The sequence below is a fragment of the Otolemur garnettii genome, unplaced genomic scaffold, assembly GCF_000181295.1.
Source record: "Otolemur garnettii isolate 467f Iridium unplaced genomic scaffold, OtoGar3 scaffold00167, whole genome shotgun sequence".
Taxonomy (NCBI): Eukaryota; Metazoa; Chordata; class Mammalia; order Primates; family Galagidae; genus Otolemur; species Otolemur garnettii.
In genome coordinates, this window is record NW_003852562.1 from 3,830,423 (window position 1) to 3,852,064 (window position 21,642).

Sequence of the window (21,642 nt, forward strand, 5' to 3'; positions counted from 1 at the left end):
ATACCCAAACATTTGCATATACATTATTTTATTATAAACAATTTTCTGTTTCTCTTATTAAAATAATATGAATTTTTAATTGTATTAAGTAGATTATTTAACCTATGAATTTTAAGATTACCAAAGAAAGGATTACAAGTTATTTATTTAAAAGGGGGAAGGGAGAACTGGGTCTGATGAGGGTGAACACCCAGCTAAAGTATAAGGTTTACATGCAGAAAGTGAGATGATCCTGCTGTTCAGGGATGAAATCAAGAGAATTTAAAATGGGACACAGTACATGTAAAGAAATAAACTGAAGATGCTATAGGAATTGGGAAAGAAAAAAAATCAAAGCCCTACTTCCTCCAAATGAAAGCAAGGTCTGTTTTATTACTCTTATTACTCTTTCTAGCAGTGAAAACTTCAGAAGATCTGTTAGTATATTTCAGGTAGAAGAGAAAGAAAAAAGACAGAATCTTCTAGAGAATGAGATAAACAGAAGGGATAAAGTCCTCATTTATAGCAATGAGAAGTTGAAGTTAAAAGCAAAATGAGATTGTCTCTAGGGCCACTGGAAGGAAAGGCATACATCGGGATACCAACATGGGAGGAAAGGCATACATCGGGATACCAACATGGGAGGAAAGGCATACATCGGGAGGTAAATTCCATTATTGCCTCTACCTACCCTATGTAAGTCTACATCACCTAACATGACAGCAAGTTCAAAGAAAAAGACGCTTTGTTTAGCCATGTATAAATCAAAGTGGTATGCACTGATAAATAAATATGGAAGGGGGGAGCAGTACTTGCTGGTCCAGTTTCACTTAAATACATGAAAAACATTATTTAAATATTTCAATTAAAAAATTCAAAATTGAACTGCCAGATGCAGTGCCTCACAACTGCAATCCCAACACTTTGGGAGGCCAAGGTGGAAGGATTGCTTGAGCTCAGGATTTAAAACCGTTTTAGTTCAAGACTTGCTCAAGCAAGAGTGAGACCACAAAATCAAAAATGAAAAATTAGCCAGGCATTTTGGTGGGGAACCTGCAGTCCCAGCTACACAGGAAGCTGAGATAGGAGGATCGCTGGAACTCAGGAGTTTGAAGTTGCTGTGTGCTGATGCCACAGCACTCTAGCCTGGGCAACAGAGTGACACAGTCTCAAAAATAAAATCAAAATTGAAAATGAAAGCATAGGCTCGGCGCCTATAGCTCAACCGGCTAAGGCGCCAGCCACGTACACCTAAGGTGGCGGGTTCGAATCCCCAGCCCGGACCCGCCAAACAACAATGACGGCTGCAACCAAAAAATAGCCGGGCGTTGTGGCGGGCGCCTGTGGTCCCAGCTACTTGGGAGGCGGAGGCAGGAGACCCGCTTGAGCCCAGGAGTTGGAGGTTGCTGTGAGCTGTAATGCCACGGCACGCTACCCAGGGGGAGAGCTTGAGGCTCTGTCTCAAAAAAAAAAAAAAAAAAAAAATGAAAGCATAAAGATAAAATAAGGGAGCATGTAATTATATTTAAGTATTATAATGAATTTAAGTATTGTAAATATTCTGATTATATCACCATAACTATTTTCTAGAAAAAAAATGATAAATTTTAAGAGGAATGTGAGCACTTATTTCATACTGAACTATTTCAAATTATTTAAGCTCCTTAAAGATGAGTAATATAACTAAAAATATTATCAAGATATACAACACCTAAATACTTCCAAGAACCCGTAACAATGGCATAAACAAGTGAGAGACAAACTAACTATTTTTGAACCCAAGAAAACTAAAGCCCAGGCCAATAAAGGAAAAGTTGGAGAACCAACACGACATACTACATATTTTTCAAAAAGCACAGGAATTTGCAATAAGTGTCATACTTTCAGATCTTAAGGCAAGGGAAAGGAGGGAGACTAGGTGAAAGCTGTTTGAGAAAATGCAACCACCCATCTAGTAGATTACTGCCTTCCCATTCCACCCCAAAAGAGGTCTGGAGATGAATTCTATAAAAAAAAAAAAGGTAAACCAGAAAGTCTCTAAACTGGGGGACACAAATATAGTTGAGGGCATGGATATAACATTCTAAAGGGGAATTATGTGACAACTGACATGAAATGTGAAAGAAAATCATCATCCTTTTCCTAAAGACATCAGCAACTAGCCTTTAACTTCCAGATAAGGATACTCTTCTCTGGAGAATCTGACTGGTGGAAGAGGAATTATCTATACAAAGAGGTCCCTCATGAACAGCCAACCTAGATATCACCCCAAAGTGAAATTCACAACAGACCCATTCAAACACTCAGAGCTTTCTAGGTCATTTTTAATTCAATCTCCCTTTTGTAATCATGAGCAGACAACCATGGATGGCCAAGCCTCTAACATGGAAAACAAGAGATAAAAACAAATAAAAGGTGAAAAAACATATTAGAGGACAACAGACATTCTGGGGCTAAAAGAAAACTTCCCCTCAAAAACCACCATTCAAAAAAAAATAAATAAATAAAAATAAAAAGAACCCCACCATTCATACCCTTATAGAAAATACTGCATCAATAGCCCAAGACAATGATGCCACAGAAAAAGGAATATCCAGAAGAAAAAAGGAGAAAATAGATTACAAGAAGTGGGGCAGAAGAAACAGACTCTCTCACAGGAAAACAGGGAAGAAGCAAGGGAGAAAAGGGAAGGGGAGGGGAAGGCAAGGAAGGAAGAACAGATGGTCCTAAGATCAATGCTGTAGAGCAGAAGCTCAGAGCAAGCAGTCAAGCACTCAAGGTACTAGTAGGAAGACAGAGAGCTCCAACTGGGAAGTCTCCTCCAAAAAAAGGGTGAAACTGGTATCTGATGAACAGGAATTCAAAAAGCCTGAAGGCATTACGATGACAAATTATTGTTAAAATATTACACAGGACATACAATGGAACCTCTGTAAGCTGACCACCTAAATGACTGTAACAATCTGGTCAACATATGGAGGTGGTCAAAACAAGGAACTAGGATATGTACTGACATGTAAATGTGGTACATGTCCACTCTAGGAAAAGCAGGTCAATTGAAGGAGGTGGTCAATTATGAAGGCTTTACTGTACTTTGTGATTTTATCAGAAAAAACTGAGAGGTAGGTTTGGCGCCTATGGCTCAAGTGGCTAAGGTGCCAGCCACAAACACCTAAGGTGGCAGGTTCAAATCCAGCCCCAGCCCAAACAACAATGACGGCTGCAACCAAAAAGTAGCCAGGCGTTGTGGCAGGCGCCTGTGGTCCCAGCTATTTGGGAGGCTGAGGCAGGAGACTCACTTGAGCCCAGGAGTTGGAGGTTGCTGTGAGCTATGATGCCACAGCACTCTGTACCCAGAGCTTGAGGCTCTGTCTCCAAAAAAAACCCCAAAAAACTGAGAAGCAGCAGTTAATATTTAAGAAGTAAAGATAAGTAAGACTGTAAAGCAGAAGCAGATAAATGTACTAACAATTGGGAAGGTTTTCAAAAAGTGCAATACTAAGTAATAACTGAAATCATGTAAAAGATGGTAGAATAAGAGTTAAAGATTTCAAGGCTTGGCCCAGCAGTGGTTCATGCCTGTAATTCTAGCACTCTGGGAGTTCCAGGCCAGTGAATTGCTTAAGCTCAGGAGTTTGAGAACAGCCTGAGCAAGAGTGAGACCCTATCTCTACTAAAAATAGAAAAATTAGCCAGGCATGGGGGCTAGCACCTATATGGAGTCCCAGCTACTTGGGAAGCTGAGGCAAGAGGATCTCTTGAATCCAAGAGTTTGAGGTTACTGTGAGCTATAAGGAGGACATGGTACACTACCTAGGGCAATAGTCAGAGTGTGTCTTTAAAAAAAAAAAAAATATTTCAAGGGTCTTTGCTCAGAAAAAAGTTTAGAGAGTTACGATCAACTTTAGACTTCATTAATTATGCATTGAAAACACATCAACTAAAAGAGAATGTTGACTTCTGGGCCCACAAGAAAAAAGTAGAACAAACACAAAAAAACACATAAAACAGTAGAAAAAAGTTCAACTTCATCAAATTTAAATGGTATCAAATCAATGAAATTTTTCAAACACATGACAATACTACATATAATTTACAGAAAGGTACACAAGTGGCATAGTTATAACAGGAAGAACAAATTCAGTAGAGTATTTACCCTCTGTAAATGTACAAAGGAAAATAGTTTGTGAGGGACATTTCAAGTTGATCTATAATTTCTTTTTTTAATTTCCTACGTAAATATTGCAAGTGCTAACATTTGTGAGGAAGACTATTACATTGGTCTCTACTTTCTGCACTATTTCAGTTTTAGAAACTGTAACAGGAACATTAATAGATATATGACAGTTTCATTACCATAAAGATGCAAAGTTCTGACCTGCCTTATATTTAACACAGATTTTTTTAAGTTACCTCCACTTAATGTTACCTCCATTAGTTTTCCCTGACTCTCACCTCGGCTCTTAAAATATTAAAGAACACTAGTCTTATGATCTAGTCAAAATCAAGACCTATTCAAATCCAATGCCTGGAAAAGTTTTAGAATTGTCCTTAAACTAAGAAACTAATTAATGTTGTTCCTAAAGACACAGACTTTTTTATAAATGCTTTTAGCTTAAATAGAAACTACGCAGTAAAAACCCTGGCTTCAGAGAGTGATTTCTATGATGATGAACTAAGACTTCGCCTATCACAACAAAAAAGGGTTTTTTCCTCTATAAAACTGAAGAATTTGTGCTGTGAGATGCATCTGTACCTGTTAAGTCCTTTGCTAAATCAGGGTGGTTCATGAGACAATGGCTAGCAAATTTCACACATTCCAGGCGGATTGGTACATGGATATCATTAAACCTGTAAGATACAAAGGCATAGAGTAACCTTTAAAATAAGAGAAACAAACACACAAAAATAAGAGAATTAGATATACAATTAATCTGAACTTCCTTTTATTTTTCTAAATAAATTTTTAAAAATTCATGTAGGAAAATGCAAAGTAGAGCCAGATCATTTAATTTTAACAAAGTTTTTTATATGAATGGTCTGGAACTTCTATATAAACTAACACAATGTCCCATGAGAACTATGTAATTTTAAGGAAGCTATTTAAAACATACACTTTTGGTGCAAAATAAAGAATCAGAATGACAAGGAAATTTCCTATAAATTGCTATGCTTCCAAAACACATATACTTATTCAAACATGTATACTGAGAGTGGACACAAAGTTTGTATGCAATTTAAAACAATTTAACATAAATTGCATACAAACTTTGTGTGCATCCTGTATAGTTCATAGGAACATTAGAAAATCCCAAACTGGGCAGCACCTGTGGCTCGAAAGGGTAGGGCACTGGTCCCATATGCCAGGAGTGGTGGGTTCAAACCCAGCCCCAGCCAAAAACTGCAAAAAAAATAAATAAATGAAAATAAAATAAAATATAAAAAAAAGAAAAAGAAAATCCCAAACTGTGTTTGAAAGAAAACTTTTCCTCAAAGTACTCTTGCTTAAATACACAGCATTCACAAATGACAGATCTTACATTAAACTCCGTATTATTTTACATTATACAACTCTGAAATTGTACCAGAATTATTCCTATCCAGCTAACCACCACAACTATTATACCATCCCTAATAGTAAAGCCAATTTTCGCGTTACATCTGTAGATATTTTAATATATAGCTCTAAAAAGTTACCTTTGGTTGATATGTCTATCATTTAATCATTTAAGTTTCTTTCCATCTTTTTTTGTTTGGAGGCAGAGTCTCACTTTGCTGCCCTGGATAGAGGCCATGGCGTCATAGTTCACAGCAACCTCAAACTCTTGGGCTTAAATGATTCTCTTGCCTCAGCCTCCCAAGTAGCTGGGACTATAGGCACCCACCACAGCACCTGGCTATTTTTAGAGATGGGGTCTTGCTCTTGAACTCCTGAGCTCAGGCAATCCACCTGCCTCAACTTCCCAGAATGCTAGAATTACAGGAATGAAAGTCTCTTTCAATCTTACATTCTCCCTCCGTCTTTCCCCCCTTGTAATTTGCTGGAGCAACGGGAGAGACAGAGTTGAGTGTTAGTTTAGATTTTGCTACATATATCATTCTGGTGTCAATTAACAGGTGTCCTCTCCTAAATCTTGTAAATTGGTTATCAGATCTACACATTTCATCAAAGTCAGGTTCAATTATTTTTGCCAGACTCCTATAATACCACATGCAGTGTTGTATTCTTCTATCAGGAAGCACATGATGTTTAGGTGTTTCTCAACCACTGATGTTCAGTCTGCATATAATAGCTTATCATGAAATATGAAACAGTAATTTAAAAAAATCTTTTTAAGTGTCAAAACATTAAAGCCAGGAGTTTCTATTCAATATTTTCATGTGTTAATTCTGTGAAATGAAAAGGCTCCCAAATCCTATGTCATCCAATACTGTAAAAAACAAAATTTAGCACTGTACAAGAGGAGGAAAAAAAAAAAAAACCTTCAAAATCAGCAACAACTACTCATACAGGTCTCTATGAAACACATCCCTCTCCCTTAAAAATGCTGTAAAATTTTACTCATGCCAATATAGTCTCCTGAGTGTTCTGAATCCAGGCACTGAATCCTATATATTTTATTATTTCTCAACAAACCATGTACCTCATAACCATTATAAATAAAATGTGTTTTAAAATAGGCCTTAAAGTTGGTAATATTTAACACTGTGAGTTTTATGTTCTTAACATTAAAAGGAAAAATTACAATGTAATAGATGACATATGTTCTTTTGATTTCCCCCCTATAAACCTATGAAGTCTGGCTAATCTAAGTCCTAATTTAAAGATATAATGTCTATATATTAAAAGTACATTTTTGTTTCGAAATATTAAATAAAACAGACTTCATATTGAGTTGCATAATTTAGTTAAACTGATAAAATACATATTTTGCCCTGTTGTCTAAGACCTTCCCATTGTATTTAAAGGAAAAAAGCCTAAAAACCAATCTCAAAATAGCAATAGGCTTTTATTAGTTTAACTTGCCTCATTAAATACTAACTAAATACGAACTAAAAAAACCATCAGATTAGGAATTTTGAGCTTAACATGCACTTAATGAAAGCCTTTATCTCTATTTAACAAGTTAGAAAAAATGAGATCAAAAGATTAAGTTTATTATAATCATAATCACTAACAGTTGTTATTAAAATGGAAAGAAAAGTGGGTATACCAATGCAAATACTTCAATACAAAGAAAATAGAATCAGAATCTTTAAATCTTATTTGCTTAACTACATTATCTATTACCAGGATAATTTGAGGGAAAAAAATATCCTCTTTTATTCTCAGGGTCAAAGCAGATTTCAGCCAAGGAATCTGTAGTTCTTTTAATATTTTCAAGGTCAAAGGTCCCTTTGGAAAAGGTAAAGAAAAGAATCCCTCTCAAAGAAAAGTGATATACATAAACATACTCAAAATTCTACAACCATTTTAATAGTTTTGTTCATCATTTAAAGAACACAAGGAACCCAGGTCATTCCCTTTAACTGAGAAATAAAAAAGAGGTTAAGAAGAAAAACACATGGTTCAGCACCCATAGCACAGTGGTTACGGCGCCAGCCACATGCACCCAGGCTGGTGGGTTCAAGCCCAGCCTGGGCCAGCTAAGCAACAACAACAACAAAAAGCCCGGCATTGTGGCAGATGCCTGTAGTCCCAGCTACTTGGGAGGCTGAGGCAAAAGAAGAGAAACACATGTAGTCATTTCTTTATTCTTTCTGTGAATACTCTTTTCCTTTGAATATTTCCAAATAATCTCACTGTAACTTTTTATGGAGAGGCTATAAAAGGTATTTTCAGTTGGAATTAATCACTACTTTGAAATAATACATTTTAATTTCACAGTTGTAATACTGTGTGAGGTAGCTTTTAAATGTTATCTTTTAAAAATCAATAAAAATAAAAGATAAAGGGAAATTGCAAATACAGTCAATTATTATCAACATTCAAAATTTTCAATATATGAAAAACATTTCATTTTATGATTTCAGAGAATACATCTTCAATGTAGATGGTGGTTTAAAGAACAGTAAGTAGATATAAACATTTTATCTTCAAAAAGGAAATCCAAATCATATACCTGCCCAAGTAGCACTGCCAAAGTGGTTTGTTTTGAGAGGCAAGTTCTGAATCCTTTGCTCCAAACATTTTTGCTAGTAGTTTAACAACTTGTAATCGTTCCTCATTATCATTACTCTAAAACAGAAAACCATAACCACAGCTTTAAAACCATTAAGAAGATACTCGAAATAAGGCTACCCATTCTTCCCATATCCTCCAAATCTATAGAAAACCTTCCATTAACTCCAGATGAAAAATTACACTGAAGTGCTCATTGTACTTTTCAGAAAATTAACTGTCTTCATAAATGCTCTAATCATCTCTAATTACATTAAAGCAGTACTTCTCCACATGAAAAATATATCTCAGAAGTTTGTTTAAACATTAGAGTCCCCTCCTATAAATGAGGTTTATTTCTACCCAGACTCAAATTCAAAAACAAATTAAAACCAAGCCAGGATCCTTGAAAAACTATCTGGTTTTAGGGAACACTGATAAGCCTCACTTACAGTAAACAGAGATGTCTGTTTGACTGTACTTTTAGCTCTTTGTAGAAATAAGCATGTGATAAAGTTTCACAATAGGAAAGTCAATTCATCAATACGCATCAGATTCCTAAAGGAGGTTCAACAGCATAAAGATGAAGCTTTGCATTATTGGAAAACTAAAGTTTATAGATTATATTAGGAGGAACTTAGGGATCAGAAATTAATTTTATTACTGATTTTAGTACGGCAAATGAATGACACATTGGTTAAATAAGTCAGCCAAAATACTAATCTTGAACATAAGAAATACACAAACATACTCAAAATTCTACAACCATTTTAAGAGTTTTATTCATCATTCAAAGCACACAAGGAACTCAGGTTATTTCCTTTAACTGAGAAATACAAAAAAGAGGTTAAGAAGAGAAGCACATGTATTCATTTCTACGACTATATAAAGTGTGGCCATCAGATATATCAAAAGGCACTGATACGGTGCTATGGATGGCACTACGCAGACTTTTCTTAAATTTTAAACCAATGACATAGGCATTCAAGATCCCATATAATATGACCTAGCTCATCTCTATTATTTCTTCCTTTATTCCTCTAGATAAGTATTTATACATTAGAAACACCTCTAAAGCTTGGAGAGGGGGGAATTCAAAGTAACAACAACAACAAAAAAAAACCCTGATGCCTGGATTCTACTCTCAGAAACTCTGATTCAACTAGTCTGGTTTTTTTTTTTTTTTGAGACAGAGCCTCAAGCGGAGCCCCTGGGTAGAGTGCTATGGCTTCACTGCTCACAGCAACCTCCAACTCCTGGGCTCAAGTGAGTCTCCTGCCTCTGCCTCCCACATAGCCGGGACCACAGGCGCCCGCCACAATGCCCGGCTATTTTTTGGTTGCAGCCATCATTGTTGTTTGGCAGGTCCGGGCTGGATTCGAACCCGCCACCTTACGTGTATGTGGCTGGCGCCTTAGCCGCTTGAGCCACAGGCGCCAAGCCAACTAGTCTGTTTTAATGCCTAGACATCTACTTCTTTATTAGGCTCCACAGGCAAAGATTCTAACATGCCACAGCTTTGAGTGATCTAAACTTCCTTCATGCTATGTTCCAACTATAATTCTTTGTGTTCCACTAATTCACCCGAAAACTTCCTACTTCTATATGCGTCTGTACACTGTTTCCTTTGCCTCAATTGCATGAGGTTTGTTATCTCTTATGACACAGTATCTGGCCTCTTATGAGATCTGGATATTTTTTCCTTTTTCTTCCACACTAGAGGTTAAGTTTGCTGAAAGCATGGTGGTTAATTTCCTTATTTTTATATTTCTCACAGTGTGTAGGAACATGTATATAACATCTACTCAATATTTTTACTAGAGAAAATCAGACAAACCCAACAAATAATTAGAGATGTGACTCCCTCACCAAAACTGGTTAAAAGGGGGGGTGGGGGGGGCAAGCAAATCAGCTAACTGAATAGTTCACTTGAGAAATATACCAAACATTACCAACACAGACTGTTTTTATTTGTTTTAAAAGAAACCCAACGTTTAGGTATAACATGGAACTCATTAAAGAACTTTTTTGGTTGATACTCTGGGATCCATCAAAGATTAATAATTATAATCAGCTTTATCTACACTCCCTGTAAGGATTTGCGGGGGGGGGGAAGCATACACCCCAATTCTGCAAGTAAAACTCAATTTTACAGTATAATGTCAAAGCAATAGGAACAGGTACAAAAAACAGCTATGTAAAAACAAACGCACTTTCAACATAGGCAACTGTTGAAATAGAGAACCTGAATCAAGATAATGCACAAAAAGGGAAAGCATTTTATACCATGTGGATAATAAATTTTATTTTTATGGCCTGATCAAGTAGTCAAGGGAACTGCTATAAATTGTACCTTGAAAACATAAGCTTGATATACAGGTGTAACTGTCAAATTAGTCAAGTCCTAGAATTTATCTCAAAAATATATTAAGAAAAAATATCATCCTGCTATTTATTAAGCACCTACTATTTGCTAGGAATCTGCCAGGTATTGGAGATACACAGATAAGCAATGGAACAAACATGTGAATAAATAAAAGTAATACGTCCCCTCACCTGTTACATTCAGTTAAAACTACTATAAACATATAAAAGTCATAATCAATACTCTTTCCTAGCTTGGTTGACAGAATCATTATTTTCACAATAATTACCTTTAATTTAAATTCAAGCTGGGGTAAAACAGAGAGCAGCAAATGACTATCAATATTGTAGAGCTCCAAAATTAAATCAAAGACATGCTCTGACAAATCGCTGATAGATGTTTTCCCAAGCATCAGAACCTGATTAAAAAACTTTTGAGGAGAAAGAAAACTTATCATTAGGAGAAACATCATAAATAAAATAAATTTTCTAAAATCTTAATTATTATTCAATCAAATTCATTATTACTCTATACAAAGAATAATTGTAAATTATATTCAAACTAGGCATGACAAAATATTTTCTAATATTTTCTAATCCTACAGACCACAAAAAAGGCAAAGCACAAAATTCATTTTAATCACAATGAAACAAATAAGTGAATTGTATTGACTCATCCATTAGCATTTCAATAAACACCCTATTTTCCAAAGATACTTTGTTCTTCATCATGAGATTTATTACATCCTGTGCTACAATATTACTGCATACATCTCTGTGATGGTTAATTTTAGGTGTCAATTTGACTGCACTAAGGGATACCTGGGTAGCTGGTAAAGCATTATTTCTGGGTGTGTCTGCAAGGGTGTATCTAGAAGAGATTGGCATATAGAGTAAACAGAGGGAAATCCACCCTCAAGAGCGCAGGCACCATCCTAGAGGATGCAAGGGCTCAACAGACAAAAAGGCAGAAGAAAGGCAAATTCTGGAGCTGGGACACACTCTTCTTCTCTTGTCCTCAGACATCAGAACTCCAGGTTCTCTGGCCTTTGGACTCCAGGAACTGCCCCACTGGCACTCCTCTGGGTTCTCAGGTTTTCTGACTCTGATTTAGTGACACCATCAGCATCCCCGGTTCTCCAGGTTGCAGATGGCCTACTATGGGACATTTTCTATTTCTCTAGAGAACCCGAACCAATATAATGCCTTATTCTCCTCACTGGATAAATTCCTTAAGGGCACAAAATAACCTCTTGTTCACTTTAGCATATATGGGAGACAAGAGTATCTAAGGTAAAGCTTTCTAACCCTTCATAGGAAGAAGCCAATTCTATTTTTAAAATACGTAATTTTTGTATTTTTAATGCAAAACAATCTTTCTAATCTTTTTGGTGTTCTTTTACATTTAAATAAACAACGTGTACATTTACACAAAGTTTACACCCCAATTAAAATCCAATTAAAAGCACAAACGTAAGGATAATACAAATTTAACCTTTTTTTCCCCATCAGACAGCTAGCTTTAATTCCACACTCAGATTACTCATCATATTACTACTGAAACTGGCAAAGATATTCATGGCTTAGCAGCCAAGTTTCTTGCTATCTGAAATCTCCCAAAAGCATAATATACATGTTATATTAACCCATAGCATACACTACATATTCGCAACGAGTGAGGTGGTAAGGATTCCTTATACCATACAAGCTGCCCTGATCTTTCTTCTGTGACAGCAACACATAACTTGGCTTAATTGAGTATTTGCTTTCTGTATTGAAAGTACAGAGTTGAGAACTTCACATTTCTGTTTTTCTACTTACTTACTTTTAGTATTCAGGTTGTTATTAAGGAAAGTTTTTTACGTCTATGAACTGGTATAAACTACCTAACTATGAAGGAGAGAGGAGAAAAGAACCAATTCTATTTTGCTATTCTTTATTCATGTAAAAAATAGTATGCCTGTCCTACCAATTTTGTAGGGAAAGAATTACATGATATCAAAGGTTAAATTCTTACACAGGTTCAAAATAAAGTGACTATTTTGCTTCCACTCACAAATTTTCTACTGCTTAAAACACAGGAAAATAAAATCCATCAATCTACCTTTTCTTAAAAAAGAATAATAATCCTTTCTGATCTGGCCACCATAGTTGTCAAACCATATTCTTCTTAAAAATTCCATTTTAATGTCTCATAAATTCCATGAAACACATGTATTTAACACATACTATCTACAAAAAGGCAGTAAGTAACCTAGTTGGTCTTCTCTAGTGTGTAACAAGAGCCTCCTACATGTCTAACAAAGAGTAGGCACCACTTATCTGATACATATTTGCTAATGGAATTAAGTAATATGCAACATTATTATACAAACATGAGTACAACAATCCAGGATCTTCATAGGGCTTAAAATTTAGTAGAGGTAGATATAAATTTGATCAAAAAATCATTAACCTTTTTATAAATAGGTAACTAATTTACATAATACAAGTTATATTTTTTGATAAATATAACTGCAAAATAAAAGACATCACAGGTCACAAATTCTAACTTAGATTTACATGATTTTTAATTATGAAAGTGCTTTCACATTAAATAACACATTCTCTACCACTACTGAATCGTTTTTAATGCCAATTTACAGATGCAAAAACAGACAGTAAGATTAAATACCTTAATTAAAATTCTATGTGTTTCAACAAGGATTTGATACATTTTCAATTCAACAGGATAATTTCTTTCATGTATCCTAAACTTGCAGTTAAAAAGAGCTGGTGAAAAATAATGACATCATTCAGAAATGATCTATGTAGGAATTTTTTTTTTTTTTTAGACAGGGTCTCACTCTCTGGCCCTGGATAGAGTGCTGTGGCATTACTAGTAACTCACAGCAACTTCAATCTCTTGGGCTCAAGCTCTTGGACTCAGGTGATCATCTTGCTTCAGCCTCCCCAGTAGCTGGGACTACAGGAGCCCAGCGCAACACCTGTTTTTTCTATTTTTATTAGAGACAGGGTCTTGAACTCCTGAGGCTGGTCTTGAACTCCTGAGCTCAAGCAGTCTCCCCGCCTCCACCTCCCAAAGTGCTAGGATTACAGCCATGAGCCACCGCACCCAGCCTATGTATGAAATGTTCTGAAGTGTCATTACGTACTTCTTGTTTTTGATGTTGTTTTACCTTTTAAAAACATACATGTAATTTTGAATTTCCTGGGATGTCATGTTACAACAAATTTTATTTTGAAAAGTAACCTGCAACACCACAGTCTTTCTAAATCTAAGGATCACTATCTACTAAAAAAAAAAAAAAAACAAACTTGAATGTGTATGCATGAGGCAAAAAGTAACATATAAAAGAGAGAGAGGAAAACGAGTTTATTACTACCTCAGTATCCTACTTGTATTTTTACTTGGTAATTTTATACTAGGAAGATAAATCAATAATGGCTATTTCATCTGTAAGTCCAAAAGAGCTGAGAATGATTTCCAACATTGTATTAATTTTATCCTACAATAAAACAATTAAGTTCGCTAGAAAGTGATTTTACATGTAATTATATTGGTTTGTGGTAGAAAAATATTAAAACTTATAACAGTATTAATGGGAGGAAAAAAGCAATTCTTAGTGACTTGTTAGTTAACCCACAAATAAGTCAGGGAACAAAAAAACAGAGATAAGAAAATAATGGACAAGATACTGGGAATAAGCACATAATTGAAAGTGTCCTCAGACTATTCTGCTAGTCCTCCAACTCCTGCTCACCAGCTTTTGATAAAGTATTAATAAGGAAGGAGGGTTCTATTTATTGTTGGCAAGAACAGCAAGAAATTATTAACATAAAGTGTAAGTGACAAATTACCTTGATTTATCTGAGACTGCTGCAAATATTTCTCTGGCCCTCTTTCTTACGTTTTTATTATAAACATTTCAAACATACAAAAGTTGAGAGAATAGTATAATGAACCTAATTACCCAGCTCCAACAAATAGCATCATTCTATCAGGGGCTTTTTTTCCTTTAATTACTCCTATCAAATATTTATTTTCCCCAATCACAGCAAACACATCTACATGGAATAGTGTTCTTTTCTTACTTCTGTACAAGAAAAAGAAGAGATAAGGAAGTGTTCCTCTAAAAAAAAAAAAAAATTCAGCTTGGCAGCAGTTGTTTAACTAAATGACCACTAGGAGGAGCTCGCCTGGTATTCTCTTATGGGCTATGGAAATAGTCACTTGGAGTCACTTGCAGCCAAAAGAATGAGAAAGGGTAATTAATCCCAGAATGCTTAAGTCAGGGTCTATACACTTATAAGTCCTACTAAGTCAATAATCAAAAAACTCAATCCAACCAATATATACCCAACACTCACAAAACTACAGAAACCAATATTTGGAGTTCCCTACCAATCATAGACCTATTAAGATTGATTACACAGAATTCGATTCTATAGCTTCTGAAAGTTCACAATTCTAAACAATCTCTTTACAAATTAAATTCATTTTTCCAAATCACCATGTGCTCTGAATTCTTTAAGGTCATAAGCCAGTAACAAAAGCTGTGAGTTGGCTCAGCGCCCATGGCTCAGTGGTTACGGCACTGGCCACATACGCCAAGGCTGGCGGGTTCAAACCCAGCCTGGGTCTTGTTAAAGAACAATGACAACTGCAACAACAACAACAAAAAGTGGCCTGGTGTTGTGGTGGGTGCCTGTAGTCCCAGGTACTTGGAAGGCTGAGGCAAGAGAATTACTTAAGCCCAATAGTTTGAGGTTCTTGTGAGATGGGACATCATGGGCAACAAAAGAAAAAAAAGCTGTGCGTTTACAAAGGTACTGTTTTATGAAGTATGCCACTTTCCAAAATATATCTTTCTGTGATATATTTCATTACACACTGACTTTAAATTTTTGTAAAATACAAGAAAAACTCTCCTTCAATTAACTTCCAGAGAATTAAATACATAAGTAATTTCTTTATTCAAGAAGACCATTAACACCAAATTCTGTATTTGTGTTCCACGAGGGGACATTCACATAGAATGCCGTATGAATGGTGCCCAGAGTTGTGCAACTCAATGAACTGTGGAGAAAACAGAACTTACTAGAAGCTTCTCTTAGTTAACCTAGGAGCTAAAAAACATTTATTCCAAAAATACAAGAAGGTCATCATAAAAAGTACATTTGGAGTGATATTGAAAAAGCTCATTTCATGGCAATTCTTCCTTTTTCAGAGAAGATAGATTTACATGGAGTCTACCCCAGGAATAGCAACAGACAAGTAATTTTCACCAAATCACTATTCCCATTCATTTTGCCTTCAACTTTTAGATCTTGGTATTAGTTCATATCTTCTAATCAATACAATCTACAAAAAGTTGTAACCAATTTCTCTGAATAATAAAAAGTTCCATATGTTTTATCTAATTACATTTAACTATATTTCTATCAGTAGAAACTATATAGCTTGCTAACCAAAATAAAAGCTGTTTTAGTTCACAGGCAACATGAAAGAAGCAAATGAATAACCAAACATGATGAAAGTTATTCTTCCAGAAAATATTAAGCAATAATTTCAATTAAGGAACAGAAAGAAAATACATAACTCAAAGGTCAAAAATATATACTACTTGCTGAAATTTTTTTTCTAGCAAGTCTTAAAGATTTTGGCTTAATCCTTCTGAAAACCAATTACAAGTAGACTTACGTTGGTAATATATGGTTCAATAGCTTGAGCTGTCCTCTTCAGTAATGCCTTTGCCAAATCATATGCTTGCTTGTTTAAATTCTGAAAAACATAAATATCTATATTACATAACTCTAAGCAAAATATTACCTGTATTTGAGTAAATAAGTGAAAAAGGCAAGACTCAATTAGAATAAAATGGAGAAGGCAAAGCCACTTTTCTTAGAGTAAGTGGACTACAAGGATCTTAAGATTCCTTCCATGCAAAGATACTATATTTGCTTCTTATTCATAACATAATGAAAACTACATAAAATGTTCAACAAATATATTATTAGATAGCAAAAGAGATACTCAGTCACTCTAAATCTAGTCCTCAAGTCAAATCAGTTCAGCTGAGTACAATACAGAGGCTGTTCCACTCTAGGTCCAGAAGACCCAAAATATTGTAAAACTTTAAACTGGGTTTTGCTGCGGACATCAATGAGGGGATCCCACAGGTGAGGAAGGATTTGGTGGGAGCTGTGGGAAACCAGATTTACTCAAGCACATCTCAGAGTATAAGTAAGTCCAAGGATACAACAGGAAACAGAATAAATGGTCACGTACAGGGAGGAAAGGTACGAGAAAAAATATCTTAAGAAAATGTGTTTCTAAGAGACTTTGATAATGATATACATGGAAGAAACTAAAGATCTAAAGTTGGAGTCACTACTCCAATTTAAACATGTTACAGTGAACAGGCATACTCTATATTCTTCACTCAACTTAATTTTAGGTTTACCCACCTTGATGCTTGTATGATATTATTTCATTCATTTCTAACTGCTGTTTAGTATTTTAATATGCTTCAGCTTATTACTGATTCTGCTATGTAGGAACATTAACTAATATATCTCATATATATGAGAAATAATTTTCTGTAAATTCTATCTTTGCCATTTTCAATTGAGCTGTTTCTTCTTGTTCTTACTTGTAAAATTTCTCTATAAATTCTATACAATAAACTTTGGTCTTTGACTTATGAGGCTATATCCTTGTAAGTCAAATTAATTTAATACCCCAAAAGCCCCATCATAATGTCAAAAAATTATAAGTTAATCCATCCCAAGTCAGGAACCATCTGTATGTGTATAGTAATACATCTTAATCTATGTTTACCTTTTCACAATGTTTATGATGTTTTAAAGTATACAGAAGTTTTTTTTTTATGACTTTTGATATATTACTATTTTGACACACATATACAATGTGTAATGATCAAATCAGGGTAACTGAAATATCCATCACCTCAAAAACTTATCTTTTCCTTGGGCTGAGAGTATTAGAAATCTTCTACCTATTCTGAAATAACTAAAATACATTAATACTGTCAACTAATTTCCCTACTATACTATCAAATAGTAGAACTTTCCTTCTATTTGTGTACCCCTTAACCACCTTCTCTAATTTCCCAACTTCATTTCCTTCCCAGCCATTGGTAACCACCATTTTATTCACAACCTCCATGAGCTCTACTTTTTTAGCTCCCACAGATGAGAGAGAACACATATTTATCTCTCTGTGCCTGCTTTACTTCACTTAACTAATGACCTCTGGTTCCATCCATGTTGCTGTAAATGATAAGATTTAATTCTTTTTGAGTAATATTCTATTGTGTATATAACACCACATTTTCTTTATCCATTCATCTCCTAATAGTCACAGGTTGATTCTGTATCTTGGCTATTGTGGATAGAAGTTTTTATTTCAGTACAATCAAATATATCCGTCTTTTCTTGCCTGGCTTCTGATTTCTACATCTTTCTTAAGAAAGTCATTCCTACCCCTGAGTTTATGAAGACTTTTTTTTAGTTCCAAATAAAATTTTAAAGAAATACTTTTCAGATTTATATCTTTATTCCAGCTGTATTTTTTATGTATGGTACAAAATGTAATCTGATTTTGTTTTTTTCCACCTAACCAACTGCCATAGTAATTAAGTAGTCCATTGCTCTTTTCAATGACTTGTAATACATGCTCTCTCAGCTTCTACATAACCATGCATCCACTTATAAATTCTACAGTACTTCCAATGTTCCTTTGTCTATTACTGCCTGATGATAGTCAAAGGGAAGTATGAAAATAATGTATCAACACCAGGTCTCCACTCTCTTGTTCTTCAAAATTGTTATTACTGGCCACTTGCTTTCCCATGTGAATTTTAGATTCAGCTTGTCAATTTATACACATAACCACATGCTACCAGTTTCTGTTTTAATTAAATAATTGCCCAGTAAGCAGAAAACTGACTGTCTCCTCTTCCATAAATAACAATAAAAAATAACAAATCTCTCAATGTTTCTTCCATTATCCTTTTTTAGTCAACTACAATGATCTTCAACATAAAGGTCATGCCAACTTTATCAAATTTCTAAGTAACTTATGTCTTTATTAAAGCTATAGGTGACAATTTTTTGAAATTATGCTAACCAATTTTTGTATATTCTTGTATCTAGTGACCTTTCATAATTTTATCTGTTCTAGAATGTGTACAGTTTTATTTATTGCACATATCATCTACAAATAAATTTAGTTTTTTTTCTTCCTTCTAATCCTTTTATATTGTCTTTTATTCCACGAAATTAAGACCCCAGTATAATGCTGACTAGGTATAGTATACTTCCCTTTTATCTGACCAAAACATTTTTACAATGTTCCTAACTTCAAAGATAACACTTCAACATTTCATCATTAAATATTACACCACAAATACCTCCATATCAGTTTAAGGCAGTTCCTTTCTACTTTAAATTTGCCAAGAGTTTTTATCATAAATTTATCATTCTTCCATGTTAATATTTTTCTCTGATCTACCAATGTAAACAAATATTAGTCTCTCTCTAGCACTGTTTAATGTTCATCCATCCTTGTATTCCTAAAATAAAGCTGATTTGTTCATCATCAATAGTACTATACCATTTTAGAAGCTGTCTATTACTCTATATTGGATTATGAGACTGTATTCACAAGTTCAATCAGCCTATGATTCTCTTTTCTTGCTTAGTTCTTTCCAGGTTTCCCCAGGAAGATCATGCTTTGCTCAAACACTGAGTTATGGAGTATCCCTTCCATTCTATAAGCTTAAGTTTACGGAAGATTAGGACTGTGTGCCACTTAACTGATCAATAGAAATTTCCTGGTGAAGGGTTTAGGTTCTTTTGTTGCTGGTTTGAGTTCTGAGCTATTATTATTGTTAACGTTGTTACTGCTACCATTTGAAAGGAAGAGTTTTGTTTTATAGCTAGAATTTTTAAAGCCAATTAAAATTCTTTATTGGTTAAAAGATACTCAAGATTTTCTCTCGAGACAAATTTGGCAAGTTTAATTTTCTAGAAATTTGTTCTAATGTCTAATATGTTAGTATAACATATTGTTCACTGAATTGTGTTTTGATCTTTTCCATGCCTGTGTTCATTTCATTCTAAAACTGTATACTGATATCATGTCCCATTCTTTAATTCAACTTGTGAAGCATTTGCCTATTTAATACATTTTCCAAACTACCAATTTTGGGTTTTGGTGGAACATCACTGTGTTTTCTATTTCACTAATTCATGCTCTTCACTGTTTTCTTCCTTTTACACTTAGTTTATTCTGATGTTTCTTAACCTTCTTAAAATGGCCACTTGGCTATCAAGTTACATTTAAGCTAAGTTCCATAAGTTTCAAAATGTAACATGTTAATTATCATGTCTAAATTTTTTACAATTGCCATTATGACTTATTGTTATGTGAAATTAACTTGTACTTTTGTGTTAAAATCCTCAATATTCTCACAAACTCTTGATCTAACTTAATTTATAATCACTGAAAAACTGTTAAAATGGCACACTGAATTGTGAATTTGCTTTTTTCCTACTTCATTCGATTTACGCTTTATATATTTTATATCTGTGTGCATACAAGTTTAGATATCTTTCTGAGTACTGAATCTTTTATTATTACGTAAAGTCCTTTTGTAACCATTAAAGACTACTAAATCTTAGATTAGCATAAGCCACCTCAGTTTTCTTTGGGCTTGTATTTGCCTGATAAATCTTTTCTATCCTTTTTATACTCAACACTTTTGTGACTATATTTTAGTTGAATTTCTTATTAACAATCAACTTAGTTTGTTACCTTCAATCCAACCTAACAATCTACTTTATGTAGTAAATCCAGGCCACTTACATTTATTATAATTTTTCCTTTTATTACAAACCTTAAAATTTTAGTACAACAGCTCTAAATACTCCTGATCATCCCAGAATCACATCATCCTTTACCTTTATTAAACCTCTCAATCTTACATATTATATCTGGTAGTTTAAGAACAATTTGTTCATACTCCTTTAATTAATTAACCATTATAATCATTACTGCTATTTTTGTTTTATGTATTAGTTCCTATTTAGAACAGTTCTTGTTCATTCATTCTTACATTTCACTTTTTAACTGAATTTCCTTCAACCTAAAGTACTCACCTAGTTTATAGTTCTTTCAGGAAGAATTATTGACTTGCGAATATTTAATGTCTTTATTTAACGAAAACTGGGTATGTCACTCTGGGTTGACAATTATTTTATCTTAGCACTTTGGAAATACACTTTCATTATCTGCTGGCACATATCATTGCAATTTAGAAGTCAGCCATCACATTAACCTTCATTCTTTGGTAAGGGCTATGCTTTTCATTCTCAGTGCTTTATATATTTGTTTTGGTGTTCCACAATTTCCCCAGGACAGGAATTTTTTTCTTTTTTTTTTTGTTTTTAGAAACAAAGTCTTACTTTATTGCCCTTGATAGAGTGCTGTAGTGTCACAGCTCATAGCATCATCCTCCAACTCCTGGGTTTAGGCAATTCTCTTGCCTCAGTCTCCCAAGTAGCTGGAACCACAGGCACCTGCCACAACACACAGCCATTTTTTTGTTGCAGTTTGTCTGGGGCCGGGTTTGAACCCGCCACCCTCGGTATATGGGGCTGTCGCCCCACTCACTGAGCCACAGGCATCGCCCAGGAATTTTTTTCTTTATTTATTCTGCTTGTTGTATCTTTTTCCACTTAATCCATAAATTTGTGCTTTTCACTATTTCAGGAATATTTTAAGCTAATTTCTACTTAAATATCATCTCCACTTTCTATCTTCCCTTCTGTTGTTCTATTTGATCATTATCAAATATATTGGACCTTATTTTTCATGTTTTCTTTATCTCATTGTCTTTATATCATTACCTCACATCTATCCCAGTTCCCTCAATTTCTTATATATAATCCTATCAGGTTTTTAATTTCAATGACCATTTATCCTTTCTTATTAACTTTTGCCTAACTCCGTTCATATGTCTAGATAATGAGTTTTTTAGCTCTTATTTAAACATATTTTATCATTATTCCTTTTTTAGGGTTTTTCTTTTTTTCTTTTTTTTTTTTTT

At 34.4% G+C, this 21,642-nt stretch overlaps 1 protein-coding gene across 8 annotated transcripts in view; it reads right to left on the reverse strand.

The window, feature by feature from the left end:
• PDS5B (PDS5 cohesin associated factor B) overlaps positions 1-21,642 on the reverse strand; it is a 184,207-nt gene that overhangs the window by 92,840 nt on the left and 69,725 nt on the right. For all 8 annotated transcript variants that reach the window (XR_002775804.1, XM_023519272.1, XM_023519271.1 and 5 more), the window contains 4 exons: positions 16,209-16,289; positions 10,795-10,935; positions 8,103-8,218; positions 4,736-4,830 (listed from right to left, as the gene is read on the reverse strand). Coding sequence is in view for 7 of the 8 variants with exons in the window: in XM_023519272.1 (XP_023375040.1) it covers positions 4,736-4,830; positions 8,103-8,218; positions 10,795-10,935; positions 16,209-16,289 (433 nt within the window). In the remaining variant the exon portion in view is untranslated. The remainder of the gene's footprint in view (positions 1-4,735; positions 4,831-8,102; positions 8,219-10,794; positions 10,936-16,208; positions 16,290-21,642) is intronic.